The sequence below is a fragment of the Equus przewalskii genome, chromosome 7, assembly GCF_037783145.1.
Source record: "Equus przewalskii isolate Varuska chromosome 7, EquPr2, whole genome shotgun sequence".
NCBI lineage: Eukaryota > Metazoa > Chordata > Mammalia > Perissodactyla > Equidae > Equus > Equus przewalskii.
This window is the reverse complement of record NC_091837.1, coordinates 51,229,009-51,246,552: the sequence shown is the minus strand read 5'-3', so window position 1 is coordinate 51,246,552 and position 17,544 is coordinate 51,229,009. Positions and strand designations below refer to the sequence as shown.

General features: G+C 43.2%; 1 protein-coding gene across 1 annotated transcript in view; it reads left to right on the top strand.

Annotated features, from left to right (window-relative positions):
* Positions 1-4,459: 4,459 nt before the first annotated feature.
* Positions 4,460-17,544, top strand: part of CDH2 (cadherin 2) — a 208,212-nt gene continuing 195,127 nt past the window's right edge. The window contains exon 1 of the mRNA XM_070627537.1: positions 4,460-5,126. Coding sequence (XP_070483638.1) covers positions 5,067-5,126 — 60 coding nt within the window. The 5' untranslated portion in view covers positions 4,460-5,066. The remainder of the gene's footprint in view (positions 5,127-17,544) is intronic.

The following is a 17,544-nucleotide window of genomic DNA, read 5'->3' as shown; positions in this document are numbered from 1 at the left end:
CTTAGAAATATTCAGAAACTCTCCCAAGTTCATAGAGCTAGGTCCATGTGAATTCAAATACCTGACTTGTTGAGTATACCCTTTGACCTTCCAGAAAGGGATTCTTGTTTGTGGTGATGTTCCTTGTAATACACGGGCTCCCTGTGAATTACTTCCCTTGTCATGCAAATTTATAACTCATTTACTCACTTATTTGATCCTAAGTACTTCAAGTTACTTACTTGGTTATATTTTCCAAGAACACATTGAGTTTGATTTTCAAACACTAAAGAAAAAAAAAAGGTAAATAGTATCTCCAAACAAGAGTGGATTAAGAAAAGAAAAAGCCAGGTTTTTCTTGTACTGTTGGAACAGATCACGACTTCTCCGGTTGAGAACCAGATGAATGGCTGGCTCGTGCTTAACAGCCAGGTTGCATCAAAGATGTGGAGCTCGAAATGCCAGAATCACACTAAATACTGCGAGAGGATCACACTGAGAAAGCCCCATGAGAACTGAGACCAGCGGAAAGAAAAGCTGAGTTATATCTCCAATCTCACACATACTTTGAAGAACAAAATACCTGAGAGCAATAGTGGACAAATCCTCAGCATCATTAAATTTCTTTTTCTTTTTTTCCAAACTTCCCTTTCATTCCATATAATTGAATTTTCTAAAGTTAAAAGGGACTCCCTAGGGGGCCAGCTCCATGGCAGAGTGGTTGAGTTCGCGCACTCTGCTGCAGCAGCCCAGGGTTTGGATCCTGGGCACGGACATGGCACTGCTCACTAGGCCACGTTGAGGCTGTGTCCCACCTCCCACAACTAGAAGGACCTGCAACTAAAATATACAACTGTGTACGGGGGCGGGGGGGGGGGTGGGGAGATAAAGCAGAAAAAAAAAAAAAAACCAAAAACATTGGCAACAGTTGTTAGCCCAGGTGCCAATTAAAAAAAAAAAAAAAAGCAAAAACGGGACTCCCTAGAATAATGTAAAGATCCTAGGTAAGACTGGGAGTAAGAGAGCCTGTGTCCTATCAGCGTTCTCTATGTCTTACCTGGTAGCCCTGTGTACCTCTTCAAGCCTCGGTGTTCCTGTAAAATGAGAGGTTTGCATAGGTCATGTTTAAGTTTCATTTGGAACATTCCATAACTCTGTAAAAGGGATATCATCCAGGGAAGGTCAGCTTTAATACACTAAAGCTAATTGGGGAGAAATTTGCAAGGTGAGGGACACTTCCTAAGGGAGAAGGGACAATCCTAGCTTGCCCTGGAGGTTGGGAGGGAAGGAGGAAGAGCGGAAGAGGTTCAACATCTGGGAAGGCCGCTTAGCTGGGTGTCAGAGGTAAGCACAAGTGCAGGTCCTGCCTTAGAGCTCGGTGTGGGCAGGGGTGGGACGGGCAGCGTGTCTGCAGATAGAGGACTACTGTTCCACGTTTGCTTCCACAGTGAGGATCCTTTTAGACAAACACTCACATGATGTATTTGTCTGTTTAGCATCTCTTGTTTGAAAAAACACAACGAAACAAAAAATTACTTTGAAATGAATGTTTAAAAAATGAATCATCATGGCATCTACACACATATGAAAACTGGCTACGTGTGCAGGAGACATCATTTATTCAGTCTGTCCACAATGCTTGTGCACATACTCATTTGCAGACCTCTCTGAGCAAATCGGCAGCAGCCCACAGGTGAGAAATCAAGGGATTAGACTGATTTTTGGTGTATGAGCCCGGCCTTAGTTTTTATTATTATTTTTCTTGTGTTTCCTCTCTTGCCCCACTACCTGGTTGTTTCTCTGGGCCACTGTCATGCCCTCCGCTGCCCTGGAGCTCTGCAGGCTGATGGAAAGCTAACCTTCCGACTGGCAATGCTTTGAGCAGAGGCTGAAAATCTGAGAGTTCGGTTACCACTTGCCCAGAGAAAGAAATGTCCCCATTGGATTATTTTAAGTATGGCACAATGGAGGTAAAGCCGGGTTGGGCGCCAAAGTCAACACTAGATCTACATTTATTAACATCAAATGGATGCACAAATTCTCCAGTAACGTGATTTTAGACTAGGCTACTCCTTGTGATAAAAGGTTGATTAGCAAGATTTGGCTGACCACAAGCTCAGGTTAAACTCAGGCAAGATTCCAAAGTAATTCACATCTATTGAAGAGTAAGAAGCATGCAAGTTGAAGTAAAAAAAAAAAATCTGCAAGTGCTTACTTGTCTGATCAAAAACTACTGGAATCAGAGAATTAGTTGACTGACAGGCATCCAAAGCAGATTTTGAAGTCATAATAAGAGTTGAATGTTTAAGGGACCGGATGTTTAAAGCTTCAGGCGAATAATACTAACAAGCAATGGAGTTATTCATGCTAAAATCTGCTCTACCTTTAAATTAATCAGAATGGCAATAAACATCAATGGCTACTGCTGGGAGTGGTGAGGATGGGACTAAGGCCTCATGTCCAGCATCACAGCTTAATTCTGAGGCGTGGAGACAGGATCCATAAATTCTACTTTGGAAATCAACAAACAATATCTCCATATTGCTACGGAATGTTGACTCCTTGAAAAGTAGAATTTATAGATACTCTACTGCAAGGAGAACTTTGAGGCCGATTAGCAATAATGCCACAACAATATCTAGCAAAGGAGAGAAGGAGAAAGATCAAGTTGAGCCTTTGTCTTTAAATTTAATTAATATGACCTTCCTTATTCTTTTGAGAAGAAAATCCAGAAAAATTTTGTTTCATTAAAAAAAGGCCTATGATATTGTTTTAATTAAAATTGAGTAAGTTTCCCTATGAATATTAAATTTTTAAAAGCCTCACCAGCAACAGTACTTTATTAAAAGCTGCATCTCACATGTCAAAGAAATTAGTACTTGATTTTAAGAAATTCATCATCAGGTTCTTAAATGATTAGTATCCTGAAACTCAAATTCAAATGTTAACACTTCAGTTACCCAAAGCAGAAAGAGTAAAGTTCATTAACTGCGACAAAGTTCCACGACTTGCAAAGTGTTGAAACGCTTACATAAAACCGTGTAGGTTTTACAGGTAGATAAAAACCGTGTAGATTTTTATCTACCTGTAAAACCTAAAAAAAAAAAAGGAAAAGAAAAAGGCTCTGGAAAAAATTTACTACCTTACCAAAATCAATTGCTCCTCATCCCTTGTTCCATTCCACAAATGCTTGTGACCCAAACTTGTAAAGTCTCTCACTTTTTGTGTTCCACTCCAAGTTCGTGCCTTAAAAGGAGGGAGCAAAAATCCTTTACTTGGTGTAAAGTCTATATCGGTCATTTTATCCTGTAGAGAACCCTATTTTCACAGAGAGTTCCGGCTTTTAGGTTCTCTTACTTTTTTGGGGGGGGGGGGTGGTGGTGTTATTTTTGGGGGTGGTGAACCAAGAAAGTCAAAGTCCCTGAAACTGTTTACCAAAAAATGTGAACAGTACCACTAACGGGCAGAAATACATAACGAGAGACTTCAAATAAAACAACACGCACTCTCAAACTCCCAGAGGAGACAAAAGAAAAAACAAAAACACAAAAACGTGGGCTCTTCCCGAACAGCCGCAAAGGTGGGAGAGCTGCGAGCGCCCGGGAGAAGCAGTGGCCTCCGCCCGCCCGGCCCGCAGGTGGCTCAGGGCAAGCGTCTCAGACAACAATGGCCAGGGTGGGCTCTGCCTGCGTCGCTAGTTTGCTGTGTCTGCCCCTGCCCGGAAAAATAATCTATCTCGAAAGAATGATACACAGAAATAGAAGCGTGCCTTAGGCTACCAACGAGGCATTCCCCCCAATGCGTGATCTCTATCCGATTCCCCATCGCCGCGCAAGATGAACCTGCCACCAATCATCAAGTTCCTGCGCAAGTTATTTTATTTCGCGCAGCCCTTCCACCTGCCGGGGCGGTGCTCCGCGCACCCCGGGCTTCCCTCCGGCGACCCCCCGCGGGCTGCAGCAAAAACGGGGCGCTTGGCGGGGCGGGGGCGGGCGGCTGCCTGGGATCCGGCGGGCTAGCGCCGCAGCTTGGTGGCCTCCGATTGGCCACGACGCGGGCGGGGAGCCTCGGCGGAGGGAGGCGGGGGCGAGGGCGGCGGCGGCGGGAGGGGATAGGAGAGGGAAGCGGGCCGCGCAACCGGGCAGCGCGTGCGGGGAGCGCGGCGGCGGCGGCGGCAGTGGGCTCTGGTGGAGCTCGCGGAGGCCGAGCGGCCGCGGGCGGCGGGGTCGGGGGTGGGGCGGCTCGGGGCGAGGACCGGAGAGCGGGTGCCAGCGCGCAGGCAGCAGGGGCGGCCGCGGTGGCAGCTGCGCGGGACGGAGCTGCGGCGGTAGCAGCCGCGCCGGCCCCTGGCCTCACCCCCGCGCGGCCAAGGCCGGAGAACAGTCTTCAACTCTGCGGGGATCGGAAAGGGGAGCGGAGAAGCGGCTCTCGGCCCCCGCGCGGCGGAGGCGCCGGGCGGCGGGACGGCTGCCTTTTGTGGGCCAGCGCGCACGGCCCGGAGCGCCCTCCCCGCGGCGCTCTCCCGGCGTCTTCGTCGTGCCGAGCGGCCCTGGAGACAGGACCCGGAGGAAGCAAAACCAGGAGCCCAAACCTCGCGTTGCGGAGCTCCTAGGGAGCACCATCAGCTCCACTTCCACCTCCACATCCTACACCGGCCAAGGGCCCCGCCGCCTGCATCCCTCCCGGCTTCTGCTGCGCTTTGGGCCGGAGCGGAGCTGCCTGCGCTGCCACAGCGGCCGCCTACTCACACACACACACACACTCGCTACACACACACAGAAGCTCGCTCGCTCTCTCTCACAGACCCTCACACGCACGCCCGCCTTCTCCCCCGCCCCCTCCCCAGCTCCTTGATCTCTCGGTCTGTTTTATTACTCCTGGTGCGAGTCGCGGACTCCGCGGCCCGCTATTTGTCATCAGCTCTCTCTCCATTGGCGGGGAGAGGAGAGCAGCGGAGAAGGGGGTGGGGTGGGGAGGGGAAGGGAAGGGGGTGGAAACTGCCTGGAGCCGTTTCTCCGCGCCGCTGTTGGTGCTGCCGCTGCTGCCGCCGCCGCCTCCGGCTCCTCGCTTGGCCCCTCTCCGCCTCCATGTGCCGGATAGTGGGAGCGCCGCGGACCCTGCTGCCGCTGCTGGCGGCCCTGCTCCAGGTACGCGGAGGTCCCCGCGGGCCGGGCCGCGGACGGGGTGGGGCGGGCGGCGCCGGGTCCCTTTGTTCCCCGCGCCGCTGCGGGGCCGGGCTGCGCACCCGGGAAGGGAGGTGCCGCACCGCGCGGCCCGGGGAGCTGCGCAGGCACGAGGCTCGGGCCGGGCGCAGGGGCAGGGCTGCCGGGGCCAGCTGGTCTCCCGCGCCTCTCCTTGCGGGTCCCAAAGGGGCCCATTGCCGTCCCCCTTTGCCCTTCCTGCGGGGTCGGGCGAGCTCGCGTGGGGTGTTTCCAAGCAGCAAAAGGGTGAGGCAGGATAGCACCCCGGTTTTGCAGCTTTCTACGCTTCTCGCCCCTTGCATTGCACTTTGCTCCAATTTTTTTTGTTTATTTCTGTAGGGATGGGTCTTCGAGTTTGCAGTAGAAATTCTCACTCTGGTGTCTTAGTTACGGGACTTGCCTCCACCCCACCCCACCCTGACACCCGCGCGCCTCCCGCTGCTCGAGGGCTCCACTGTCCTATTGTCTTTATCCCAGCACAGAGTTGCCTCCTGTTCTTGTTCTCTTGCCTCGCAATTTTCTGTGTCGGTTCCACCTGAGAGGAAAACCTCGCCCCCTTGCCCCGAAGAGTCTATGCGGCCGGCACCTCCACATCCAGCCCCTGGCCCCGCACGCCTCTTATCCCGCCGGGCGGGGAGAAGTTCCGCTACTCGGCGATTATTCCTCTCCTTCTGTCCGGCTGCCTATGTCCTGCGTGCGCCCTGGGGGCGCCTTCGCCAGGATCCCCCGCACTTTTCATGCCTTCAAGAGAGAGCCAGACGGCCCTTTTCATGGGATCTGTACTAGAGGCTCCTCCGCGGCTGGAAGCACCTGCTCCAGGCAGGTCGCAGGCTCCCTCCCCACTCCAGCCGCTGGTCCCCAGCCCAGCTGATGGCCCAACTTTCCCAAGGCATCCGGTCAGAGGATGCCCCGAGGCCCCTCCTGGCCAGCCAGCAGGATCCCAGGGAGCGACGCCGCGCGCCACAGCCGCGACCCTCTCGCTGGGCGGCTGCCGGGTGGGGGTCCTGAGTCTGCCCTCGAAGGCAGTGGGGTCCCAAAGCGTCTGGCTGCAGAAGAGGGGCGTGTCCGCCCTACTGCGGGACAGGGTCTCCCGGGAAATCCGCCCGAGGGGCTCCCTGCGCACCGCTGGCGGCTGGGGGTGGCCAGCCGGTGGCAGCTCCGAAAAGTGCGGGCGCGGCTCGGAAGTGCCGCTGCGCCGGGGGCGGCTGGGGCAGGGACAGATGGTGCGGATCGCCTCCCTCCGTGGCCTTCCACGGGTCAAAGCCTGGCGCGCTCCGTCTGGGGGGGCCTGCGGGCGCCGGGGGCGGGACGGGGCTGGCGCCCGCGGTCTCTCCGGCTCTCCCCCGCCGCCCCCTAGAGGGGTGTGGGCCGCGGCCGCGCCGAGCCCTGTCCATGGTGCGCGGTGGAGCGGCCCCGGCCGGCTCCGCGCTTCCTCCCCCGGGGTCGTGCTCTCCCACTTTCCGGCTCTCTTCCTCTCGCTGGCTCTTTGGCTGCCGGGGTCCTGCCGTTCCTTTCTCCTTTCTTGGGTTTCTCCTTTTGTTCTTTCGTCTCCTGCTGGCCTTTCTCTTTCCCCTTCCCCCACTCGCCAGTCCTCCCCCTCGGCTGTCTCCTGACTCGGGGGTTTCAAAACTATTAGACTAGACATTTTGGGCCTCCGCAGTTTTGGGGAGTGGATGGAATTTCTTCTAACTTGGGGGAGGAGACCTGCCAGTCACTTGCTAACAAAAGTACCTCCTGTTATAAAACCGCCCTTTATTCTTGAAGCGCACACTCCTCATTCTTTCACCTCCTGTCACTTCTTTTATTGTTTCTTCTTTTAAAATGGGGTTTATTCAAGAGGTTAGGCTGAAGGGGAAGAAGGAAAAAAAAAGAGCTACTTCAAGCGTTTGAAGTTAAGGGGAAGGCAAGAGAACCTCAGGAATCCTGTGGACATCAGATGTTTTCTTTTCTTTTTGCTTTTTAAAACAAAGGAGATGCCATAGATCAAAAAAATCTTATCTTTTAAAACTTTATTTTTTGGATATCAATGAGTGGTCTTACTTATTTACAAACAGCTAATAATACATCCTCAGAGGGTGAGTCCAGCAGTGGGTGGTGTGTTCACTAACTTGATCTGAAAGTAAGTTTTAACTGAATACTGTGCAGTGAAGTTAGGACACGAGGAGACATTTTTTGATCATTAATAAGTGTGGTACTGCTGGAGCGATCTCATTTCCTCTTTTAGTCGTCTGCCTTGAAGTCAGGTGTGAATTTTGTAGGTCATTTTCTTTTTTTCCTTAAGCCTTTTAAGAAATATCATTTATAAACGTCAGATCCTCTGCTTGTCTTTCCCACTGTGTGTTCTTTCTCAGTTTCTTCTAGACCGATGTTATGTTGACTTTTATAAACCTTCGGGAAAGGGGGAATTATAACTTTGTCGTCAACTTGACAGTCCTCTCATTCATGGGTGCAAGTCCAGCAATAACATTGAACGATTTGCAAGGTCATTAGGAGTGGAAGCAGAGCAGTTCATGCAATGTGAGTTTTAGGGTTCCGTGCACCATGTTGATGGTACAACTGAGATTGGAAATGACTGGGCTAATGGTCTGCTTTACACACCAGAACAACAAAGATCTATCTGCAAGGTGAAAATGGCCCCTCTGCAGTCATCTGCTATTAAAAGTCTAGTTCCTTTCAGGCCGGACTAAAGAGCCAAGAGTTCCAGAAAAGAGAATGAGGAGGTTATTAGTGTAGATACAGAGCAACCTTATTTTTTCAGACCAGTTAAAGAAGAATAATTGAATATTCAGAAAGACTTTATGCCTTTAATTAACTGAAGTGGTCCTTGTTTTACTTTGAACTTTCTTTTCACTTTGAGAGATTCTTTACTACTTTGGTTATTCTGTTATCTAGATTTACATAATTTGTCAGTTTTTCGTATTATGGTATTCAGCTTTAGGATTTTCTCTATTCTTCATTTTAACTGGAGATATTAGCATTGTCCTTTATATTAAAGCAAAAAGCGGAATTTGAGCGTAAACTTCCCTGATCAAAGGATATCACAAAGTTATGACAAGGTTTCTTTTTAAATTATACAAGTGATTTCAAATCCTTGCATAGATTTATTATCAGGAAAAAAAAAATCAATGTTACTTTTACTACCTACCCAGTAATTAATAGATTAGAAACCTGTTTTGTTTTTCTAGTTAACATTTTAATTGCATATCCCTATTGTTCTAATTTAAATACACTTGTATGGGTTATGAAGCATCAAGGACATCCCCTTAATGCTGAGAGATATTCTAGATTCTTAGTCTTTTCACATATGCCCTGCTTTCAACCCTGGATGAAGACATATCAAAAAAATGGCATAAACCATGTGTGATTTTCACATATTAGGTATAGACTTTGAAGAGATTCATATTCAACACAGGAAACATACACAAAAAGAAGCTTTGTTTTAGGATGTGGAAAAATCTAGGATACGATAATCATTTTAAATAAACCATGTATGTATTCTCAGTGTCTATTTGATTTTCCTGTGTCTATAATGAGGTCTTGTGAAAGCAAGGAGAATTAACATAGTTGGTGTTCACAGTTTGTTTTATTTATTGGACATAGTTAGGCATATTTTTGTCCTTTTCTTGTCTTCTGGTATGTGGTCTTTACTAATAGATGGTGTATTGCAAACTTGTTAGATGTGATTTGAGAAATAATAATTTTGTGTATCCTAAAATATTTTTCTGGGTGTATTTTGAAAAAGATTATATACGTATATGATGTTTTAGGCTTCAATTGCAAGTTCATAATTTACTTAGAGTGTCTTTTTTGACTTTCATGCCTTCATCCAAAGTCTGCCTTAACCTTCTTCTCAAAGTTCGGACTGAAATTTTTAAGAGGAAATTCTTTGTAGATCGTATTTTTTACACGTAGAAACTAAAGCCTTGGAACAGATTATTTTGGTGACAGTGTATTGGACTAAACTGTTCTTAATTTCCTTTTTCATTAAAAATCTTCAATTCTTAAATCTGTCGTGCCTCATTAAGCTTTAGGGTTATTAAGTGGGAAATGTCAAGACTTAAAGCAACAGTTAATCTTGCTTTAAAATGCCTTTAAAAAAAATCCTAAGTAACTCAGATCCTCATCCTGTTTTCAAAGGGATATTCTCAAGTTGGAAGAGTGATTTTTTAAAGAAAAATCAGAGCTGTTATTTAAGAAATTTAAGAAATGTAGTGTTTGTGTGTACACTCTACCATTTTGCACAAGTTAACATTATTCAAATTTGTTCCTTTGGCTCAAATACAAAAAGTAATCAAGTTTAAGCACGGCGCAGACTTGTGGTGAATTTTATCAACCATTTAAAAAATGTGATAGATTTGGAATTTGAATTTTGTTATGTGAGTATTTTATATCTGCCTTTAGTACACCTTCTAGAACCTAAGTATTTTCAAGTTCGGTTAAGAACTGTAAGTTGAAACATAATTTGTACCAACAAATTATTAGGCCTCACATTCCTGTTTTTTCCTGCTAAAAACTTATTTTTGTTTTAATTTTAAGCAAATTATGTCAGTTAATTTGAGCAGATGCTGGTCTTTTTGTTTTTAACTAAATGTAGATAAGTTTCAATTAACCCTATTCGTGCTGGGGAAGAGGTATGTACAGATAAATGTTTTAGTGAGAGATGTGTCTTCTACATATATAAAGTTTAAAGTAGGTAGAAGAAGGTGAATTCAGGAGCTAAGTGGAACCTTTTGAAAGATTTGACCTTAAAGATTATGATTTGTATTACAATAGAGTTTTTAAAAGGAAAATTTAGCTTATACATAAATACTGCTCAGTTCTTATGGCTTGTTCCTCTCTTCAGTACTCAGTGCACTTCCTTGTCTGAGCTTCAGACTGTATTTGGCACCCATGCCCTTGGGTTGCACATATGTATGCAATATATATGTTGAAGACTGCTATCCACATGTGTGTCTCGTGCAACATTTATCACAGTTTGGCATGAAGTGTCAGTCCATAGTTAATTGATAACTTTGTGTGTGTCATCCAAAGTGGTTTGGGCACCAAGGGTATAATAACTTTGTTCTGTGCAAATGAGCTGCCCTTATGTAGTGTCAAGGGCAAGAGCTAGTGTCAAGGGCAGGAAGCCTCGGGTTCTAATCTGGTCCAGATGTAGTTTACTCGCTTAAACTCCCCTGACCTCATTTTCCTCAATAGTGAAATCTTGGGCCTGGTCGGAGAAGTTGATCTCTAAGGGACTTTCCAGTTCTGTGCCTCTTGGGGCTGCTTAAAAATATCCCAAATATGCCTCCTTTTCAGAGACTTTGGAATGACTAATTTTTAACCTGAAATGCAAAGATTTTCAGGTACTCAGAGTGGTAGAATGTGACTTTTGAGGGTTATTGACAATAGTTTGTCATATATTATAGGTTAGAAGTCATCTATATTTTTTATATGCTTGACTTTTAAACGTAATCTTTTTTCATTGGCTGTGCTGCTTTTACCACTAATAGTAAACTATTTGGGGGGCAAGGAGGGTTAGACTTAAAGGAAGAGAAGTGTAATACTACTAAGAATAAAATTATTCATTTTATTACTTTTGTTTCTTTGAGAGAAGATAGCCTCGGTGAGAATCATTGAATTGAGTGATATGGGTCGGCATTAGATATATAGCCCTTTGACCCAGCAAGTCCTCCTCTGGTTATTTTTCTACAGATATGTCTGTATTCATGATTCACATAGGGTGTATATAAATATACAGTTGTGTGTCGCTTAACGACAAGGACATGTTCTTAGAAATGCATCGTTAGGGGATTTTGTCATTGTGCAAACATCATAGAGTGTACTTGCACAAAACTAGATGGCATAACTTACTACATACATAAGCTATATGGTGCTAATCTTATGGGACCACCATTGTATATGTGGTGTATCATTGACCAAAACATCCGTATGTGTCACATGACTGTATAAGGGTATGCATTCAAGTATTGTTTATAATTACAAAATATTGTACAGTCAGATTTGAGAGTCCCCTCTGGTGGAATAAGACATTTTAGTTCTAGTTCTAATTCAAGAAATGATTGTTAAAGCACCCAATGTTTTTGGCATAGTCTAGAAAAAGCTACAAAGAAGGACAACAAAATTAATCGGTGGAATTTCAAGGCTTCTGAATGAGGAGAAATTGGATAAAAACCCCAGACAAAAGCTGTAACTGAAGAATAGCAAATCAAGCAGGGTAGAAATAAGATGAAGATGAGCTAAACTAATACTAGAACATCCTAAAGTTGGGTTGAGAACATCCTCTGGCAGGCTGAGCTATATGTATGTCCAAAGGAAGACTGGCCACATTAATGAGGAGTTAAATATAGTCCTAGTCATGTACTGCTTAATGATGGCGGTATGTAGTGAGAAATGTGTCAAGTGATGTCATCTTTGTGCAAACATCATAGAATGTAGTTACACAAACCTAGATGGTATAGCCTACTACACACTTAGGCTATATGGTCCTAATCTTATGGGACCACCATTGTATATGCAGTCTGTCATAGACCAAGACGTCGTTATGGGGCACGTGACTGCAATAGATAAGTTGCAACGTTGTATCATGGAATGAGCACACTGTGCTGAGTTATCTGTGCCTGAGAGACCATACTAGTTGGTTAAACCATTATGATATTTCTTATATTCTCTTGACTGATTGAATATTTAATTTTTCATCTGTTCTGATAGTGAAAGTGTAGCCTAAAGTGGACCTTATTAGTATCTAGAACTTGAGATACAGAAGAATATTTAGTATAGGAATTTGGATGTTCTGGTCTACTGCCCCAATTAAGTAAAGTGTTTAACTTGAGTTTTTCCCAAGTATCATTGGGAGAATTAGTTGTGTGGTGTTTAAAAGGAGGTGTTAGGGGCTGGACCTGTGGCACAGTGGTTAAGTCCCCACGCTCCGCTTTGGTGGCCCAGGGTTTGTGGGTTCAGATACTAGGCTGCTGGGCACACACCTACACGCTGCTCATCAAGCCGTGCTGTGGCAGCATCCCACATGTAAAATAGAGGAAGACTGGCACAGATGTTAGCTCAGGGACAATCTTCCTCAAGCAAAAGGAGGAAGGTTGGCAACTGAAGTTAGCTCAGGGCCAATCTTCCTTACCAAAAAATGAATGAATGAATGAATGAATTAAAAGGAAGTGCTATTATAAATACAATATGGTATTCATGATAGAATAATTTATAGAGGTGCCTGATCCGTGGTCTGTTCTTAGGTTTTCTTTTACAAAATATACCTACGTATAATAAAAATAAATAAATACTGGAGTAATAGTGCACAGTAGTCCCCCCTTATCCATCGGGAATATGTTCCAAGACCCCCAGGGGATGCCTGAAACCACAGATAGCACTGAACCCCATATAAATTATGTTTTTTCCTATATGTACATACCTATGATAAAGTTTAATTTATGTTATGCACAGTAAGGGATTAACAACAATAAGAATAAAATAGAACAATTATGACAGTATACTGTAATAAAAGTTATCGTAGACCTTAGCAACTTCGGCATATGGTTTTTTTTCTTTCCTTATTAAGTTGAGAACTTTCACGTTTTCACCTAAAGGAAGTGCTTTGGGGCTTCTCTTTGGCATATCCAGATTGCCAGCATCACCACGCTTGTGCTTTGGGGCCATTATTGAGTAAAATAAGGGTTGTTTGAATACAAGCACTGTGCTACCTCAACATCTGATAACCGAGAGGGCTGCTAAGTGACTGATGGGTGGGTAAAGTATATGGCGTGCATACGCTGGTCAAAGGGAGGATTCGTGTCCTGGGCGGGATGGCATGAGGTTTCATTGCACTACTCAGAATGGCACACAGTTTAAAACTTACGACTTGTTTATTTCTGGAATGTTCCATTTAATATTTTCGAACCTCAGTTTAGTTGCCCAAGGGTAACTGAATCCCTTGAAAGGGAAACCACAGATAAGGGGGACTACTGTACTTTCATACTTCTATATGTTGTAATTTTAATACTGGTTTTTATGTTAATTTAAAAAATTGACTTGACTATACAGGCATACCTCATTTTATTGCACTTCCCAGATATTGCGTTTTTACAAGACTCTGCACCAGCAAAAGGATTATGGTTCACTGAAGGCTCAGATGATGGTTATCATTTTTTAGTATTTTTTTGAGGAAGATTAGCCCTGCGCTAACATCTGCTGCTGATCCTCCCCTTTTTTGCTGAGGAAGATTGGCCCTGAGCTAACATCCATGCCCATATTCCTCTACTTTTATATGTGGGATACCTGCCACAGCATGGCTTGATAAGCGGTGCATAGGTCTGTACCCGGAATCCAAACCCCAGGCTGCTGAAGTGGAGTGTGCGAACTTAACTGCTACGCCACAGGCCGGCCCCAGCAATAAAGTATTTTTTAATTAAGGTATGTATATTGTTTCTTTAGACATAATGCTAATGCACACTTAATAGACTACAGTGTAGTGTGAATATAACTTTTATACGCATCAGGAAACCAAAAATTCACCTGCCTCGCATCAGGAAACCAAAAATTCACCTGCCTTGTGTTATTGCGATAGTCACTTATTGTGGTGGTCTGGCACTGAAACTGCACTATCTCTGAGGTAGGCCTGTAGTGTACTTATGTACAACTATATATTGTAGTTTTAATATTGTTTTTTGTATTCATTTAAAAAAAATTTTGCTTGACCATCATAATTTAAAACATTTATACTCAGGTTCTCTCCTCCCCCGTTGTGACATTATTTAATGTTTTGGTGGATTAAGGAGTTAGTAAAAAAAAAAGAAGTTAATTAAAGGGGCATATTTTGGAATTTTTATTATTACAGAAATTACTGGAACTGGAAATGTGAAATGACTATTGTTTCCTGATTATTAAAATAAATTATGAGTTTATTCAACTTTCTTCTGTTGCATTAAATGTCAAATTTTTGTATTACTGCATTTGGTAAGGGTCCTAAGGATTGCCCTTTCACTTTTTTCCCACATATGCAGTTCTAAGACATTTTCCAATTTATTTTATTTTTAGTAATTGTCAATGGGTCATTCATCTAACTCGGAGGAGCCCATACACCAGAGAAAACCATTGGAACTTTAGATATTTGCTGCTACCTCTTCAATTCTGTTTTGCAAAGGAATAAGACTAATAGAAAAACTAATAGCTGGTAGTACTTAAGCTTAAAAATGAAAGATTTTTAATTTCAGGGATGGAAACTCACATGTTACCTAAGTTAATCATTTCTGTAACCCTGAGAGATAGGGGGTTTTATTCCCATTTTAGCGATGATGAAACTGGCACTCAGACATTTGGAGTATTAGGAGAACCCAGAGTAAATGGTGTCTGTCAGCCGAGTTGAACTTGACTGTGTAGCATGTGGCTGCCTCCCTCCGCCAGACTGTGGCCCTTTGCATATGCTACTCAGGGAATGAATACCAAATTGGAGAGAAATTTCAGTTCCTGTCTGCTGAGTTGATAAGATTTGTTTAAAGTAGTTAACTTTTGAGTTAACAGTCTCTATTTAATCTTGACCTTAAATATTTTGATATTTTGGCATCTGAAGCCAAAATGTAGTTCTTGGAAAGGATTTTCACTCATTTTTTTTTTTTATTATGTTCTCTTAGAGAAAGAAGAAAAAATCCTAGAGAAATGGTTCATAATGAGTTTTATACTGTTGTTTAAATTGTCTTGATCAACAAATGATAAGACTGATAAGTGCTCAAAAAATAATTCTTTGTGTGTGAATCTTGGAAGTTAAAGTTCTTCCCAGGAGCCTAGAAACTCTCAGGCTATGCATATTTTTTTTTGAAACTGTGTTTTTTTTCCTTGTTCTTTTCTGTGAACATAAATTCAAGAGATTCCATCACTAAGTTTTGAAATGTTAATGTTTAATGGCACATTTTCCATGTTTGAATTACTTTTTCTCCCACAAATGAAATTATTTGGCATATTTTAAAATATATATGTTCACATCTCAAAAGGACCCACTTCAAGCAGGTTCCTGTGAATGTTTTGTGGCGTGACTGAGGACAGACACTGATTTGTTTGCTGCGCTGAAAGCCTGGAACTATTTTGTTTGTAACTTGACCTATTGTTGGTGGGTGGATACACTTGGCTTGACTATAATCTGTAACAAAATGTCTGTTAGTTGGTTGGGGAGCTATTAAGTGAACTCTGGGATAAATGACTAAAAACCCATTAATTTTATTAAGTTTAAAGGGGATATAATCCGCTCCCTCTGCGTGACATAAATCTTTAATAAACTGGAGACTATGACCACTTTAATTTTTTTTCTTTTGTTGTTTTAGTTGGTTAACACAGTGGTTCAAAGTCTGAAGTTCATTCTTTATGGCTTTCTGGTCCAGAAAATAAAGTGTGTTTTGTGCAGCTAAAATGTTAGCCTTTTGCAGCTCCTTTGGCACCTACCCCCAGTAAAGTCTGTCTGGTCCCAACATCTCCAAGACTGGGTTCTAATGTCCTGCTTCCCCATATTATATTTCAAGGTATTCAAAATTTAAATTTCACACACACATACACACTTCATGGAAGTAACAAATGCATACAGGAAAGTGCACATACAAGTGGTTAGCTTACTTGATGTTCATAATTTGAACATGCTATTCAGTCAGCACCCGGTCAAGACTCAGCATTACCAGTACCCCAGGAGTACCCTCTTCCAATTTTAACCATCTACCAATAGTAACTATTTACTTGACTCTAATAGCATAGATCACTTCTGCTTATTCTTGTCCTTTGTGAAGTTATACACAATATTCCCTTATGTGTCTGGCATCTTTCACTCAATTCATGGAGTCATCCATATACTTGTGTCATATATTTTTTTAACAGTCACAAAATTAAGAAAGACTCATGGACACTATAGAACTATCTGGAAAGTTAAGGAAGTGGGAAATTGCATTTAAAAAAATATTGATTTTTTCCCTGCAGTTCAAGGTCCCTTGCATGTTTATGGTGTCAAGGCATGAAACGCCTTTTGTGGGTTTTCCTACTCAAATATCTTCTGTTGTTCTGGTAGTTTGGCAACATTGCTTCAGCCGAAAGCCGAAGACATTTAGAATTCAGTAAGTTATAGCCTCTCTTTATCAGAAGGAGGGTGGAGGCAAAGAACTAAATATCTTTCTGACTTGAAGTCTTCAGGCAGAAGGCTTGGGTGTTAATAGATTCTAATCTGTTCAGTGATGCTTCTTAATTCCTTCTCTGAGCTTACTAGTGACCCACTTCTCAATGAGGCCCTACCCAGATTTATTTTTAATTTGAAAAAGGTTAAATGGAGAGGTTGTAATATGACAAACTGCTAGTTTTCCAGCTGGTCAGTGCGTCTTTGGGTATAGTTGACCCTCTTTTGTGTTTGTGTAGCTTTTTTAAAGGTCTGAGGTTGCCAGGAAGGATGCAGAGTGCCATCCTTGTCCCAAGGTCTTTCTTTCCAGAGGCCTTTGCTCTCCGTTTATAACGGTTGTTGAGCAGATCTAGATTCCAAATGGAGGGTTCCATGCATAATGATAAAGGCTGAGGAATCAAATTCCGGAGATAACGACCCACCAAGGAGTTGTTTGCTTCACTGCAGCTCAAATTTATTTATGTTCTTAGACGTGGGGACTTTATTTTACGATATTTAGAAAGAGTGGACTCTTTGTGTGGGCTTAGCTTATTGATAGATAATTTGTATTTCACTTGTGTTTCACCCCTACACGTAGTTTTTCTGCCATAAAAGTAATTGTTTACATATCGTGTTTGTGTTTTCGGCATTAAATTTTATTTACGATTCTGTCTTTTCTGTTTGACAGATAACTAAGAACATTTGGGGAGAATATCATAACCATTGATTTAATTTACAAACTGATTTATGTTAAGCACCTTGTAAATGAAGCTGAATTATCCATGATTTAGTATATGGTCCTTCCTTTATTTGAGGCTGTCTCCATGGAGCTGTGTTTAAAAGGGGATAGTAGTATATTTAAATGTAGATAATAATGGATTATCTACAGAGAGCTTATAATATTTTATGGCCTAAAATACAAGCATTTTGGAAAATAGTGGGGTCACTTTTTTTTGGTATTTTCACATATGATGGATACTGTCAGGATTCTGATTCTTTATTTTCCCAAGTTTTGGTTCTTCATACTTAAAATAAATAAATTAAAAAATATATATGTATCGTGTGTTTCTGGAATACTCTTTGGTAGGTGAGCCAAGAGACCGTCCACTTCCAAACACAGTGTTCTCAAACCTCGTGCTATATTCAATTTGACTTGTAGGTTTATATTTTCCACATTTAGATATTTTATTTATCTGAAGTATATTTTTGTACGTGGTGTGAAATAGGGGATCATGC